Source organism: Peromyscus californicus, unplaced genomic scaffold (assembly GCF_007827085.1).
Source record: "Peromyscus californicus insignis strain IS unplaced genomic scaffold, ASM782708v3 Scaffold_19__1_contigs__length_69161282, whole genome shotgun sequence".
Classification (NCBI taxonomy): domain Eukaryota; kingdom Metazoa; phylum Chordata; class Mammalia; order Rodentia; family Cricetidae; genus Peromyscus; species Peromyscus californicus.
Genome location: NW_026294491.1, coordinates 17,124,600 through 17,139,202, shown reverse-complemented (window position 1 = coordinate 17,139,202; position 14,603 = coordinate 17,124,600). Strand labels below are relative to the sequence as shown.

At 46.3% G+C, this 14,603-nt stretch overlaps 1 protein-coding gene across 23 annotated transcripts in view; it reads left to right on the top strand.

Annotated features, from left to right (window-relative positions):
- Ank3 (ankyrin 3) overlaps positions 1-14,603 on the top strand; it is a 483,262-nt gene that overhangs the window by 381,278 nt on the left and 87,381 nt on the right. For 20 of the 23 annotated variants that reach the window (XM_052744761.1, XM_052744755.1, XM_052744760.1 and 17 more), the window contains 2 exons: positions 7,132-7,255; positions 12,001-12,103. In XM_052744761.1, the coding sequence (XP_052600721.1) occupies positions 7,132-7,255; positions 12,001-12,103 (227 nt within the window). The remainder of the gene's footprint in view (positions 1-7,131; positions 7,256-12,000; positions 12,104-14,603) is intronic. The other 3 variants (XM_052744757.1, XM_052744764.1, XM_052744778.1) reach the window with 1 other exon arrangement.

The window sequence follows — 14,603 nt, the reverse complement described above, 5'->3', positions numbered from 1 at the left end:
CTGATGCCCATCTGGCAGACTTGTGTATGTCATGTACATGTTTGTGATGGATGGACCACGGAACCTACAGGATTGACCTGCATTCCCTGGGTTCTGTTTCGTCTTGTTGACTTTATTCATTTCTTTGAATAGGTGGTAAATGCACATGGTTCAAAATTCCCAAAGTACAGGCATTTTTTGGTGAAAAGTAAGTCTCCTCCCTCTTCACTCTGGTAGTGCCTTCTTCCGAGGTTATAAGTGATCTGCCAATCATTCCAGACATTTATTGAGCACCTTCCGAGGGAACCCAGCAGATACCCACTGCCCTCAGCGATCTGGGCTCATCACCACCGTCAGCAGTCCTTTCTCAGTGGACTTTGAGTTTCCGCAGTACACCGGAGCAGTCAGAACAAAGGCTCCCCAACCCAGTCTCCAGTCTTTGATACCCCCATCTTTCTCAAGTCCTCAGTGGCCTTGGATTACTTAATCCATTGCTGCAAACTGCTGCCCTTGACCCTGAAGTAGAGAGAGTAGGCAGAGAGAATTAAATGAGATAATATACAAAGCACCAAACCCTGAGCCCAGAACACAGTCAATGCTCAGTAAATAGAAGTATTGATTCTAGTGATCCAATCGTACGCTCCCGGCCTGTGGGGAAGACAGATAGTGGTGAAAAGGTTCACTGTTCAGCAGTTTTTATTGTCTCTCTTGGCTGTGATGGAAAAACACATTTTAAAGCCTTCCAGTCAACTGAAGCCGGCCAAGGTTGGCTGGGAAGTGCCTGTGTGTAGAGCAGTCCACTCCTGGCTAATCAGTGGGCTGCGCAAATTACACCCCTCTTGAACTCTCATCTGGCTGCTTTCAATCTCGTGTCATTTGGAGGCTTGGGCCTATTATATTTACTTGGAGGGGTTTTGTGCTATTTCACCTTTTAATGTTACAAAACACATCCTCTTGTGTGTGTATGTGAGGGGTGGGGCATTCTACACTTCGCAGGACAAGAAGTAAGTCTGTCTGAGCAAAAATATCTACCTATAGTTTGGTTTAGCTACCGTGAGCCAGTATCTCCAGGATTTGGGTCTCTAAGCAGATAGAAAAAGAACTCCGAGTCCCTAGAAAAGCAACAAATGGGTTTTGTGGTGGTGAGCTTAAGGTGGACAAGATTACAAGGAAGTTACATACAGAGGGAAGCCTGGGAAGAAAGGAGAAGAGGACAGGGAAGAAGAGGGAGGAGAAAGGAAAACCGAAGAGAGGAGAGGAAAGAAAAAAGAGGAGAAGAGAAGACAGGGTGGGGTGGCGGGGAGGGGGGGAGGAGAGGAAAGAAAAAAGAGAGGAGGGGAGGGGACGGGGAGAAAGAGGAGAAGAAAAGGGAGGGGAAGGGGAAGCAGAGGCCAAGCCTAGGGCAAGAAAATTCATTCCCACATTAGGCCAAGAACTGTTTCTGTCTGTGGTGTAGAGACGGGCACTGAAGGCATGGTGAAGACAGGCTAAGCGCGGACCACCGACCGGAAACCCCAGGAGATAAGGATGCGCCTGGTTGTGCCTGCACAGCCCTGAATATCATCTCACACATCTGTTTTCTTTCTCTCCCTGTCTCTGAAGCTAGTCTGACTTGTTTTCCAGGTAGACAGAGTGTTACACCTCTATGTGTGGTCCTCTGTAGCATGAGGGATCTACTCTCCATTCAGGCACAGTGAGATGGGGGGATAGCTGGGAATCCAGTGAAATGCCGCCAGCCAGTGACGTTTTTTATTCCCTGGTGCGGTGACTTGAGGAATTACAGTTGCTTTGAAGGTTTGGGTTGTATTGAAAACATCCCCTGGGTTCTGGTAGATTACCAACACAAAGGGATCAGTAGTAAGAACAATGGCGCCTAAATATCAAAGCTAAGAAAGGCGTAGAGCCTGTAGTCCATGATGGGGGCTCACCCAATGGAATGGACACATCACTTATTTGAGATCTTTGTCTGTTCTCATCCTGTGAGCACTGCTGAGACACAGAACTAAGGAGCTGGCCAGGGACACGTTGGGCAAGCAGCGTGTGACCTCTGGACCTTGTTTCTTGTTTCCATTTTGGTCACCTATTACAGAATAAATCACCTATCTCTACACTCAGTGTCTTAACGCCTGATCTCAGTCGTTCTGTGGGTTTGCCAACTTTTATGAGATGGCATCAGAGAGCAGCCTCAAGCTGGAGCCACATGACCAGGTGTGCAAGGCTGTGTCATTCCAAGCCTGGTTCTTCAGCTAGGATATCTAGAACACCAGCAAGACTGCAAGCTCCGCCTCTCTGCCTTCTTCTCTCTCTCCCTTTCCTTGTCTTTGTCTCTCTCCTTCTCATACTCCTTCTCTGCCTCTCTCTTTTCCTCTCTTCCTTTCTCTGCCCCTCTCTTCTCTGTCCCTCCCTCCCTCCCTCCCTACAAGCCCTGTCTCGCTATACATGAACCTCAAGCTTCTTTATCCTATGTTGGTTTAGAGTTAACCGCATTTCTTACACCAGACTAGCCAGGGACAGACAAGCATTTCCAAGAGGCTCTCTGAGAACCTATAGGGTTTCTTCTCCTAAAACCTGGAGACCCTGGAAAATCACTTTCCCTGGACTTTGCTATTCAAAACTCTAGCCAATCAGATTCAAGTAAGGGCCCTACACATGGGCTTGGACAGAGGACAGCAGAATTTACTGAATGTTGGGTAGGGAGGGCAACTGGAAAGATGAATAGCCTCCCTGCCAAAACATAGTCAAGACTATAACACGACTACCCCACTATCCATCCTATCTATCTGTCCACCACTATCAAGCTCTCAATCATTGTGGACCCATTCACTTTTCACTTCTTGGAATTGAAAATTTAGGGCCCTTGGTGTTTTATACATATTTACAACAGTGTTTTCATGTCAGAAATATTTAGTTTTTATAGCATATAAATATTGATGATAATATGTAAGTATCAAACTAAGAGTATCATCCATTACCTCTGCTGGCTTATAAATACTTGGACCTGTTGGTAAGCAGCTGCTGCTAGCCAATTTTCTTTGATCTTAAAGAGGATTAGAATCAGTCACATCATTTAACACATTCCATCTCATCCTAACCTCAGTATAACGGTGCACTGTGCTAGATGGTAATTATAGAGTGTTTGGCATGGAAAGGTGGGAGGATTCATTTTGTTGTTATTGTCTAATCATTTATTCCATGTGGTGCACATGTCATGCCTGTGCTGAGCCTGTTGATTTTGCCTGGACCAGTGTGACTCTCTAAAATCATGGGCAGATATCTGGGCTCTGGGGAAGAGCCTATTAAAGACCCAAATCCCAGTAGGTTTAGCACACACTTCACCCAAACTTTTAGTTAGCTTTCCAGGAAGTTGTAACAAAGTTCTAGGTAGAGTCACCTTTTGTAAAGGTTCAAACTGTGACTCAGAGCAGTTGAATGACATTGTAAAGGCTTTCTATTCATAAATGCTAGAGTTTGAATCTGTACCCAGAACACCTACTGTACAAACTGATAGAAAATAATAGTTTTATACTAGGTGGTGGTAGCTTACACCTTTAATCCCAGCACTCGGGAGGCAGAACCAGGTGGATCTCTGTAAGTTCGAGGCCAGCCTGGTCTACAGAGCAAGCTTCAGGACAGGCACCCAAACAACACTGAGAAACCCTGTCTCCGAAAAAAACAAAAACAAAAAAACAAAAACAAAAACAAAAAAGCAAAAGCAAAAGCAAAACAAAAGAAAGAAAAAACAGCCTGGCATTCAGACAACTCTCATCCCAAAGCCTCTTCCCTCCTCCCGTTTTTCAGCGTACAGACACTGTAAATGACTCCCCCCCCCCCCCCCCACTTCCGTAGGTACCGCGTTGATTGCAGCCCGGCTGAGAGATTCCTGTCTTTAGGTTACAGGCTAATAGCGTGGCTGCACGGATGGGGGCGGGCTCATGAGGCCCCACCCCTAACTGAGGAACTATTGGCCAGAGATAACAGCGGGTGGAGGGAGAGTCTCTGGGGGTGTGGCCACAGGTAGGCTGCTCTTGCTCCACTGGGTGGTTGCATACCCTTGTAGTTATGGGCAGCACTGATGGGACTCTGTGGATTTAAAGAAAAAAAAAAATAAGGGAAGACACAAAGCTGTGAGGGGGACAGGGAGGTGTCGGAATAGGGGGGCGGTGGATATGATCATTTTGCATTGCACACATGTATAAAATTCTCAAGAAATAAATAAACCTTACATAAATGAATAAAGGCATGCTCGGCACAGCTGGCTCAGCTTTCAAAGACCATTGCTAACTTCCTAGACTAACTACCCAGCTATTCTGGGGTGTGTGTTGGGGGGTGCAGTTGAAATGGCCTTCTCCAGCTGCGGACCCCAGTGGAAGCTGCAGAGGTCTGGCTGTCTTCTCACTGCCCACATAAACAGGATGCTTCCCCTAGGAGAGAGGCCCTGCATTTCAAAGGAGAGAGACATCTTCTTAGGAAGGTGGTAGTCGCCTCCTGGGCTCAGTCTTCTCTTCCTGGTTGCATAGACTTCTCCAGCCTCTCCCTCTCCCTCTCCCTCTCTCTCTCTCTCTCTCTCTCTCTCTCTCTCTCTCTCTCTCTCTCTCTCTCTCTCTCACACACACACACACACACACACACACACACACACACACAATCACACCGTGCTCTCCTGGGACACCCCCCACCCCCCCCAGGAGTGAGAACCAGTAAACTGAGACCCTCTGAATGTGTTCAAGAATTGCAGGAACTCTGCAGGATCACAGTTGCTTCCCCAGCCTGCCCCGCCCTCATCCCCCCCCCAGCCCCTTTTCTCTCTGGTTCTCTCTCTGGGTGCTGCCCTGTTGATCCGTGTCTGTGTGTTGGATCTGTGGTGTCCCTGCGAACTCTGGTGTCACAGCTGCTTCCCCGGCCTCACAGTTTCCCAACCTCCACCCAAGGGCAGGCAGGCAGGCAGGCAGGCAGGCAGGCCCTCCCTTCTTTCCTGCCCTCCTTCCACCTGACAGGGACCATAAATAACAGAGGCTCCCGTGTTCCCAGCGGAGAGGGAACAAAGTTGAAAGTTTGCCTACAGCTCCCAGCTACTCCTGCTCCGGCCCCGGCTTTTGTTTTCTTCCAGTGTTTGTTTTCTCTGTACCTGGCTTGGCTGTTTCTTCATTCATATTTAAGGAGAACCATCTCCGAGGCTCCCAGTTACACGGAGTGCCCTGGGCTCCCTCAGCCTCTAGTGAGGGTCCCAGCCACTCTGGGCCGGCTCTGGTATCAAGTTACTGAAAGTCTACACCCGGGCAGTCCTCATATTTACATACAAATAACTCCTGGGCTTGCATTGCTGTCACTATTGGGTCCTGCCAGAGGCTTGCCAGCGCGTTCTTAATCCAATCAGAAGGCACTTTGAAAGGATGTCTGCAGAGTGATCAGAAGGATGTTCGTCGTTATTAAGTGTTGCCACACGAAATTTTTTGAATGTTTCTGATATTTTTTTTTTTAAAAAATATCTTCGGAGTCTAAAAAGTGAGGAAAGATGTACAGTTGCTCAGTCGCCTGCAAGGAGACGGACATGCTGAGGGGAACTCCAGGGTCCCGGTGAAGACAGATCTGACCAGGGAAGGGTTTGTTCAGACTGGTGTGGATTTGGGGCTGGTGTGGTCGGCTCACGCTAAACTTCTGCTTAAGGAATTCCTGGAAGCCTCAGGAAAGTACTCCTCAACCCAGCGTGGTGGAAATGGCTTTGCCACACAGTAAGCTCTTTCTTTAATACCTGTTTGGCGCGTGCTGGTTTTGTTTCTGACGGAGAAATAGTGCAAATATCCCCCTGCGAATATTTACTTAAAATCAGTGTGGCATTGAGTAGCAGCAGAAAGACGATCTGTTTAGTTTTCACATTTGAAAAAAAAAATCATTGCCAGTGTGTTTCAAGACCTGATTGGTTGCTAAAAAGTTGAGCTCCTGTGGTTGAAATGAATGGAAATTGTAAGAAGTATTGAATGAAGAAGCGGGGCGGTGAATCGCTTACCTTTGAGAAAACCTTGCATATACACATTTGGAATCTCTTTGGGCCGGCCAGCTTGTTATCACGAAAGGGAAGTAACTTTAAAAAGAGACTGGGTTTACCCGTGTAGAGGGAACTTTCTGCCGCCTGGGCTATGCTTTGGGAGGGATGGGAAACATCCCAGAGGGCAAAAAGACCATTGAAAAACCTGCCCTGTTGCTCTTGGAATGTGGTTTTCCGGGTGAGCTCACTAGGCACACCGAGCTTGTAGGAGCAGTTTGCATGCATTAACTCTTTGTGTGGCTCGTCAGAGTGCAGTTCCTAGGGTCCCCCTTTCCGGCTGCAGGAGCCCCGCCAACCTCACCTCTGTAGAAGGCAGCAGTTGCTTTGCAAGTAGCCTTCCAGGGGTGGGAAGAGCTGGGCTGACTTGTTAATCTGATAGGTTTAGAAACCGTTCAAAGTGAATGGGCTCCAAGGTCTCCCAGGCAAGCAGCTACAGCTTCCACCGGGAACTCAAAAAACTCAGAGTAGATATACCCCAAACCAAAATCCCAAGAGGAAACTGCTTTCATCAACAACAACAACCACCACCTCTTTCCCAGGCAGGTGAGGTAACTCACCTGGTGAAAACACTTGCCAAGCCTGGCCGAGTCTGACCCCCGGAACCCACAAGTTGTGCTCTGAACTCCACAGGTGCACGGTGGCATGTGTGCACCGATACACTAAGCCAATAAAGAAATAGCTAAGTCCAGCCATTTCCTTCTCTCATTTCTAAGGACAGTCTTAGAGACACGGCCTTATTTTGCACACGGTGTCCATTCAAACAAGCCACTAATCGTCATGGGTGGTATGAGGAAAACTCACCTGATCGATAAGCTCCGTGTCTGTAATTAACTGAACGAGGGGGCGGGCGGGGGGACACCGTGGGGGGGGGGCAGGGTTGCAGGCAAAGGGTCAGGGGTCATGCTTACCATTGATCATTAACACTAGCCGGGTGAACTAACCTCTTTCCCCACTCTTTCTTTCTGGGTGGCATTAAAAACAAACAAACACACACAAAAACCTCCAGGGGCACCCGGGAAGGTGATCAGATAATGAGCGGCGGTTTTCTCCATAATTGCTACCTAGTCAAGAGGGAGGGCTTCTGACGGTGCCTTGCTCTCCCTCTGCAGGTGAAGATGCCATCACAGGGGACACAGACAAGTATCTGGGGCCGCAGGACCTTAAGGAACTGGGCGATGACTCCCTGCCAGCGGAGGGTTATGTGGGTTTCAGTCTCGGAGCCCGCTCTGCCAGGTACTTTATTATTCCTTTTATTTATGTATTTATTTTCTGGAGTTCACATACGACAACCATGATCTATCACGAGCATCATTTCCATCTTCCTCATGACTCCAGAACATGCTCTTGGGATGCAGTGTGGTTGTTGTGGAATGTTCTCGATGCACACACACACACACACACACACACACACACACACACACGCTCTGCTATTTCCTTGTCGTTTGCTGTGCTTTAGTCTCGTGTGGCAGAACACATCCGTCGTCGTTTGCCCTCTCCTCCTGGCACTTTGCAGCCCGTGGCCAGCATGCTACTGGAGGAACGCCTGATAAATGGGAAAACCAGTCCTTGGTGGTGGTGGGGGGGGGTCATCTTTCAGAAGGAGTTTGCTCCATCCTGGAAGAAATGGCCAGTTAACGCATATGTAAGAAAATTGTAGATGGATTATTTGCTAGACTTTGTTAGTGAAAAATTAATTGACGGTTGATCGGCAGCACCCTTGATGATTTAAAAAAAAAAAAGCTATTAAAACTGTCTGCATGCATAGGCCATGAGTATGTTGGTCAAGGGGCCTATTGGGAGCAGAACAGTGACTTACCAAAAGTCACAGACAGCTAATTCAGTCCTTACAGCCGAAGGGGGGAAGCCTTGACTCCCAAGTCACTCACTGTGAGAAGGAAGCAGGACCTTGTCCAAAAGGCTGGGAATTCTTTTCCCCTGGTGTGGCTCAGCGGCGTGTTTGCTGACTGTCAAGTTATTTTAAAGCTAATAATTAAACCTTCTAAGCGAGAGCCCCGAGGACATTTTCCTATAGTGTAGGAATCCGCTGTAAAAAGTTTCATTGTCTAATAGTAAATGGCACTTCCCACAGAGTAAACCTTGGGGTTTGTTCCCAGTGTGGCTGGTGAGAACAGTTTGGACACTGCGTTGCCTTGTCTTTGAGTCCGCCTTTTAAAAATAGAACCTCAGATAACTTAGTAGACCTTTTTTCTTTATAAACAGTCCCTAAAAGGCTTGCAAACCTGATAGGAGCAGGTGTCAGCAAGAAGAAGAGAGAGACTTTTAAAATGTGTACTGTTTCAGTCACAGGTTCTAAGAAGTTAAAACTAAAACATCTGAGGGTCTTGATTTTTGTCTCTTGTAGAGAGTTAGGTACCATTTATCCTCTCCCAGTGAGCTGCTTTCTCCTTCCTCACAGTTTATGAATATATCCTTTGTAGAAAATTCTAGCCACTCGCTTCCAGTCAGCTGTGAAATCTAAGTATCGCCTCTTGTGATTTTTTTTTTTTGTCTTAAGATAATTTTAAGGATTTCTTGTCTCTGATTTTGACGATGCCATTATCTGTTCTGTGTAAGTCATCTTTCCCATACTGGAGACTCATGTTATGCTCAGAGACAAATATTTCTCAAGGCATTCTTTATAGCTATATTTTAAAATAGTTAATATTTTAATGTTTCTGCAGCGTATCATTAGAGTATTATCAAGTCAGTTATTCTGAGTGTAACATTTAAAGGGACATTCCGTGTATGACTCATTCAACCATAACATTTGTTTTTTTCTTTTTTTCCCCTGTCTGATTTTTTTTCTCTTACATTCTGTTTCTCCTGGTTTTACCTTTTTTCTAAAAATACTTTAAAATAGTCCCAAGATAAGGTAAGAAGATGTGGCGCTTTCGTGGTGTTCCTCCGCCTGTCCCCGACCCATGTCCCCATGTTTATTTTGTTGGCATTTGTGCTGTGCTGTGCTGGCCTGCAATGTGCTTTTTTAAAAAAGAAATTTTTTTTTTCGTTTTCCTGCTTAGCTTTAGGAAATCAATTATAATTGGGAAAGGGGAAAAAAAATCTGTGAAAAGGAACCTTACCTATATAACAGTAAATGGATACTTAAGGCATTCCTCTCTCTTAACAAATTTTGTAGAGCTGCATGACGAAACTGAAAAGGTTTTGTTGCAGCTAAAGAAACAGTCTGGTTTGTTTGCTGGTGGCTATTTGTTTGAGCTGACCTAGACACCCGAGTAATGTGTTAGCACAAGGAAGCATGTTTTCCTAACAGGCCCTGCCTCTAACGCTTAGGTTTCAATGATGGCTACAAATAATCTCTCCAACCTTAGCCGAAAGCCAGCTTAAGGCTTTCTAGACTCCCTTAGGTAAATAATCAACACTCTCTGGTCCTGAGTGTACTGCAATGAACCAGGGAGTCGAAGTGATGCCTGGGAGATTTCCTGGGTTCGTCTGTCCGTCTGTCTAATGGAAGCAGGTCTGGTCTGGAACGGTCCTTAGCAGTCACAGCTTTAACCTTTTTGGCGGCTAGCACCAGGTCTGACCTCTATTCTGCAGCTGTCACTCACAGACAAACACGAAGGAGGAGATGCTGGAGAAGGATCCACACATCTCAGATTTGAAAACCGAGAGGATCACGGATATGTAGCCTCTCTCTGAAAGCTTTTCATTGTCTGCCTATATACAGTCCGATTACAGCTTAACTTTAGCGTATCATGGAATGCCGGTCCTGATGTGAGGAAATGTGTGGTTTAGAAAGTGAAAGGGAGTTGGGGCCTCCCAGGGCCTCTCAAATCATGTCAGATCATGTCAGTAAAGCCGAGTGTCCAGAAAAGACACTAGCAAATAGTAGCCACCTGTTACCTGTGGCTCTTTCAATTCAAATGTGTTAAATTTGGTACAATTTAAAGACCTGGTCTTCAGCTGGGATAGCCACAGCCCAAGTGGTCAGGCATTACCTGTGGCCAGGGGCCACCGATCCTGCTCCAGCCCGTTACCATCCCTGGACAGAACTGGACAGTGTTGAAGGAGAGCGGTCAAGGAAGCTTTGGCTGTGTCAAAGAGGAGGTAAGGGCCTAGAAAGAGGAGTAAGGGAGGAAATGCAACTGGAACAGGGAGAAAGGAAGCCTTATGATCACATGACTGGCCTGACTCTGCAGCCCTATGGCTCACTGGGAGGCACCGATGTGCCTGGATCATTCTCGTCACAGTCAGTAAATATTTGCTGAGCATGTTTGATAGTGACCTTGGGATGAAGGTTAGTTCTGAGTCAGAGCGATGAGCAGGAGATTCGGAGAAAGCTGACTCCTCCAGTCCTAAAAGTACAACTGACCCACCTTCTGTGCCCTGCACTTTGACTAATGTGTGCAAAAGCAGGTAATGTTTCAGCTAGTAGACAGTAGGGAGAGAAATCCCTCTGTGCAAAGGGGCACGTGTTCCTTGTTCTCTTCTTTGCTTTCCTCCCATCCACACACACGCATGTGCACGTGCACGCGCACGCACACGCACACGACAATTGCCACCATCTGACTGATTCAACTGGTGGCAATACCGTAAGTCCTGCTTAGACCCACTTTATCACTTAAGTGGACTTATTACAAAGAAAAATCCTAACTTTCCATAGTATGAATGAGGATTCCCTATACCCAGGAGGACTCCGAGATAAAAGGAGTCAGTCCATATAATGCTAGTTGGAGATGTTTTCACGGCTGGGGAGTCATGTCTAGGCTTCCCCTCAGCTCTTTCCCATCTTGAAGCTCTGCTTCAAGAAAGGTCAGATGGGAAACCTCGTCACAATGAGGTGATGGAACACCCTTTTCTGATAGCCTGCCAGTTAAGAAAGGTAGGGGGGGTGAGTGGAAAATGACACGGGAGGGGTTCTTCACAGCCACCGTCCTCCTTGTCCCCAGAGGATCATAACAAAGCCATTAACTCAAGACTCAGATTAATGATAACCCTGGTCATCACATGACTTACGTGGATAGATGCAGTCTTCACCAAGGACTTTTAGGACCATCCTCCCACTGTCCCTTAATCTACTGGCTTATAGTTTAAGAGTCCATATAGGCAGAGTGTGGGGGCACCTGGAAACATTCAGGGGTTGTCTATGGGAGAGTCTAGAAAGGATAAGAGTTAATAAGAATAAGGAAGAAAAAAGAGCCTAGGAAAAACAGGATTTGAAGACAGGGCATGTAAGTGTCTCCTAGAAACGTGACCAAGAGTTGCATGCAGCTGTGCTTCTATTTTCCTTCTTGAAAATGTCCCCGAGGGTCAGCTCCTAACCAGAGCTCTTAGTATGCAGGCCCATAGCTGGTGTCCAAAGATTCCCCCGAAGACCCCACCACAGCAGACACAGTTCCATCCAAGCGTGAAAGGCAGCACAGTTGGACTGAAAGAGGTACCTTTAACATCAAGTCTTCCTCTTAGGAAACACTTGTGCTGGGGCTGGAGAGATGGCTCAGTGGTTAAGAGCACTGGCTGCTCTTCCAGAGGACCTGAGTTCAATTCCCAGCACCCACGTGGCAGTTCACAACTGTCTGTAACTCCAGTTCCAAGAGATCCAACACCCTCATACAGACATACATGCAGGCAAAACACCAATGCACATTAGATAAATAAATAAATAAACAATTTTTTTAAAAACAAAAAAGGAAAAAGAAACACTTGCATTATCAGATAGAGGGTTCTTTTCAATGCCATGCTGGTTCAGCGCCATAGTGGAGTATCCAAAGTCACCATGCATCTCACCTCACAGAACTGACGCAAAATTGGCCAAATTTAAAAATCTCAGTCATGAAATTGAGTACGTCTAAAAAAATTTAATTTTGGGTATCTTTTTAAAAAAAAAGAAAAGAAAAGCACATTTGTTGGTATTTTTAGCCATCTTGCCTGTTCTTAAAGTTGCATGCGTTTATTTTCTTCCATCCCATCCATCCCATCGCCATCTCCCACTGCTGAATGGGTAACTGTAAACACAACAGCCTCCGCTCCTTCAGTTCGGATAGGTCATACACCTTGAACAGAAGCTCCTACGCGCGGGACAGCATGATGATCGAGGAACTTCTCGTACCATCCAAAGAGCAGGTACGTGTTCTCCTTGTCCTTCGCTCGTTCAGCCTCCCCATTCACGTGCTTTACTCCAGCCAGCTCTTGATCCCATAACCATAGCAGACCTACCTACGTATGCATATTTGATTTTGTATTTGTAAATCAGGGGGTACTAGCCCATTGAAGAAAAGCATCAACTATACCATAGTCAGAAATGTCTCTCTCTTTTGCAAGCAATTCCCCCCCCACCCCCATATCCCACAGAGGGGAACTTGGGGCATCCTAGATAGGGCACCTATACCTTTCTTGTGTCTGGGTCAAAAGTATTTGCTGTTCAATTCGCTGACATTATTCACGTGAATGTTTTCCAGGTGAAGTGTGTATGTCCATTGAAAGTGCTGAGACTTGTGTGTAAAAGGGATTTGTAGATTAGATCGAGCATGCTTTTGATCTGTTCTTTTCAGGGTTCCCCGAGGCATAGTGGCATTTTCTGTTCCCCCAGAATCTCTGTTGAATTCATCCAATGTTTGTGCCGTTTCTTCTTTCTGGTGCTTCTGGTCAATTAGGCAGTGTGTGATGTGAGAAGGCCTAGGAGCACAGTCCTGCTGCACACGGACTGAGATTGGATGGTTCTAGAAAAATATACAGATACATACCTGTGCCCGGTTTTGAATGTTCACAGTAGGGACCCAGTGATGGATGAATCTGCATAGACTATAAACGAACCTAAAGGTAGCTTATGATGTTTGAACACTGTGACTCATTGGTGAAAGTTTGCCACACCTACTCATTGCGCAAGGTGATGAATGACAGTCGCACACACCCAAGCTAGAGTTCAGCAATAGGTGGTCAGCCCTTTGGAACTCCCACGTGTCTGGAGATGCTGACGTCAGGCCCACAGATGTGCATTGTACTTCATGATGACCTGCAGGGAATGTTATTACGTTATCTAGAACATTCTCAAGGAGCTGGCCTTACAGAGGGAAATAGAGAGGCAGGCAGTGTCAGATCTTAAAGAGAAATAACCTTTGTAAAATGATTGTAGGTGCAGCATATAGGTCATGGGTTTTAGGTGGGTGTAAATTCAAGAGAGAGCCCTTGTCTCAGTAATAAAGCTAGGCTCTTGGGTGCCTGGTGTTGCCAGATATTGGTAGGAATTTTCTGAGGAACTTAGTCTCATCCTGCTGTTCCCTGTTAAAGGAGGTGCTAAATATATTGATATTATTCTCAGTGCCTTTAGGGAACCCCACAAAACAGTTCACTATTACAGCTTATAGGAAGCACTGTAGAGGGACCAGACCGCTTCCCACTCACACAAGACACAAAGTGGACGCCTCATTGAATAGAGCCATGGTCTACATTTCTCGCTGGCTATGGGTTTCAGAGCGAGGGTCTGAGACCCAGGTGGTTTTCCACCATCAGCACCAGCACCACTGTTACTGCCGACCACATCAGAATCCAACTATAAAACCAAAGTCAATGCTCCCCATGCTCCTCACTTCTGAGGCTTGGCTGGTAGCTGCTTCCAAGATGCGCTCAGGTAGGATGGAGGAGCAGCATAGACTCGGAACTAAGGATCTGTGAAAAGAAAGGCAAGGCCAGAAGCTTCAGGATGAAGCTGGTGCTCTTGGAATCGGCTGTCAGCTTCAGTCTCAGAAACAGCTGTGTCAGGGTTCTTAACCTTCCTAACGCTATGACCCTTTAATACAGTTCCTCATGCTGCGGTGACCTCCAACCATAAAGTTATTTCTGTTGCTACTTTCATGACTGTAATTTTGTTATTATTATAAATCATATTATAAATATCTATGTTTTCCAATGGTCTAAGGCAACCCCTGTGGAAGGGTCTTTAGAGGGTCGTGACCCACAGGTTGAGAACCACTCACCTTTATGGCCATCCCTGTCATTCTCCAATCAGCCAAAGAGACCACAGCACACCAGGAGCCTTTAGGGGGGAAAAGAGCCAACAAAATCTCAAGAATTGTAGAAACCATAAGTTGATTTCTTTACTGACCAGCCTTGTTCAGTGAGGATCACTCAAGTTCATAACCAATATGGGGGGGAAATGTGAGTCATAAAAATATTTTAGAAATGCTTGGGAACACCTGTAAAGGTATTGAATAGAGATGTGCACAAAGGCATTAGTTTGATCACTGTGGTCTTGGGGTCAAGGTTATGTAGTAGAGTCTGTGTTGGGGAGGGGGAGGAATGTGTCATCAAGTTTTTAGGAATGAACTAATTAAGCCAGCTACTTATTTCCCAATGGTTCATCTCTAGGGCAAGTAAAACAAATTTGACAGAGTATGTGTGGAGTGTTTTTGTGGGTGTGGATGCATGTGTACTAGAAGAGACACCGTGACCAAGGCAACTTACAAAAGAAAGCATTTAAATGGAGGTTTGCTTACAGTTTCAAAGGGTTAGTCCATGACTATCATGGTGGGGAGCATGGAGGCAGGCAGGCAGGCAGGCAGGTATGGTGCTGGAGAAGTAACTGAGAGTTTAAATCACAAACAGGTGGCAGAGAGAGTGACTGGGC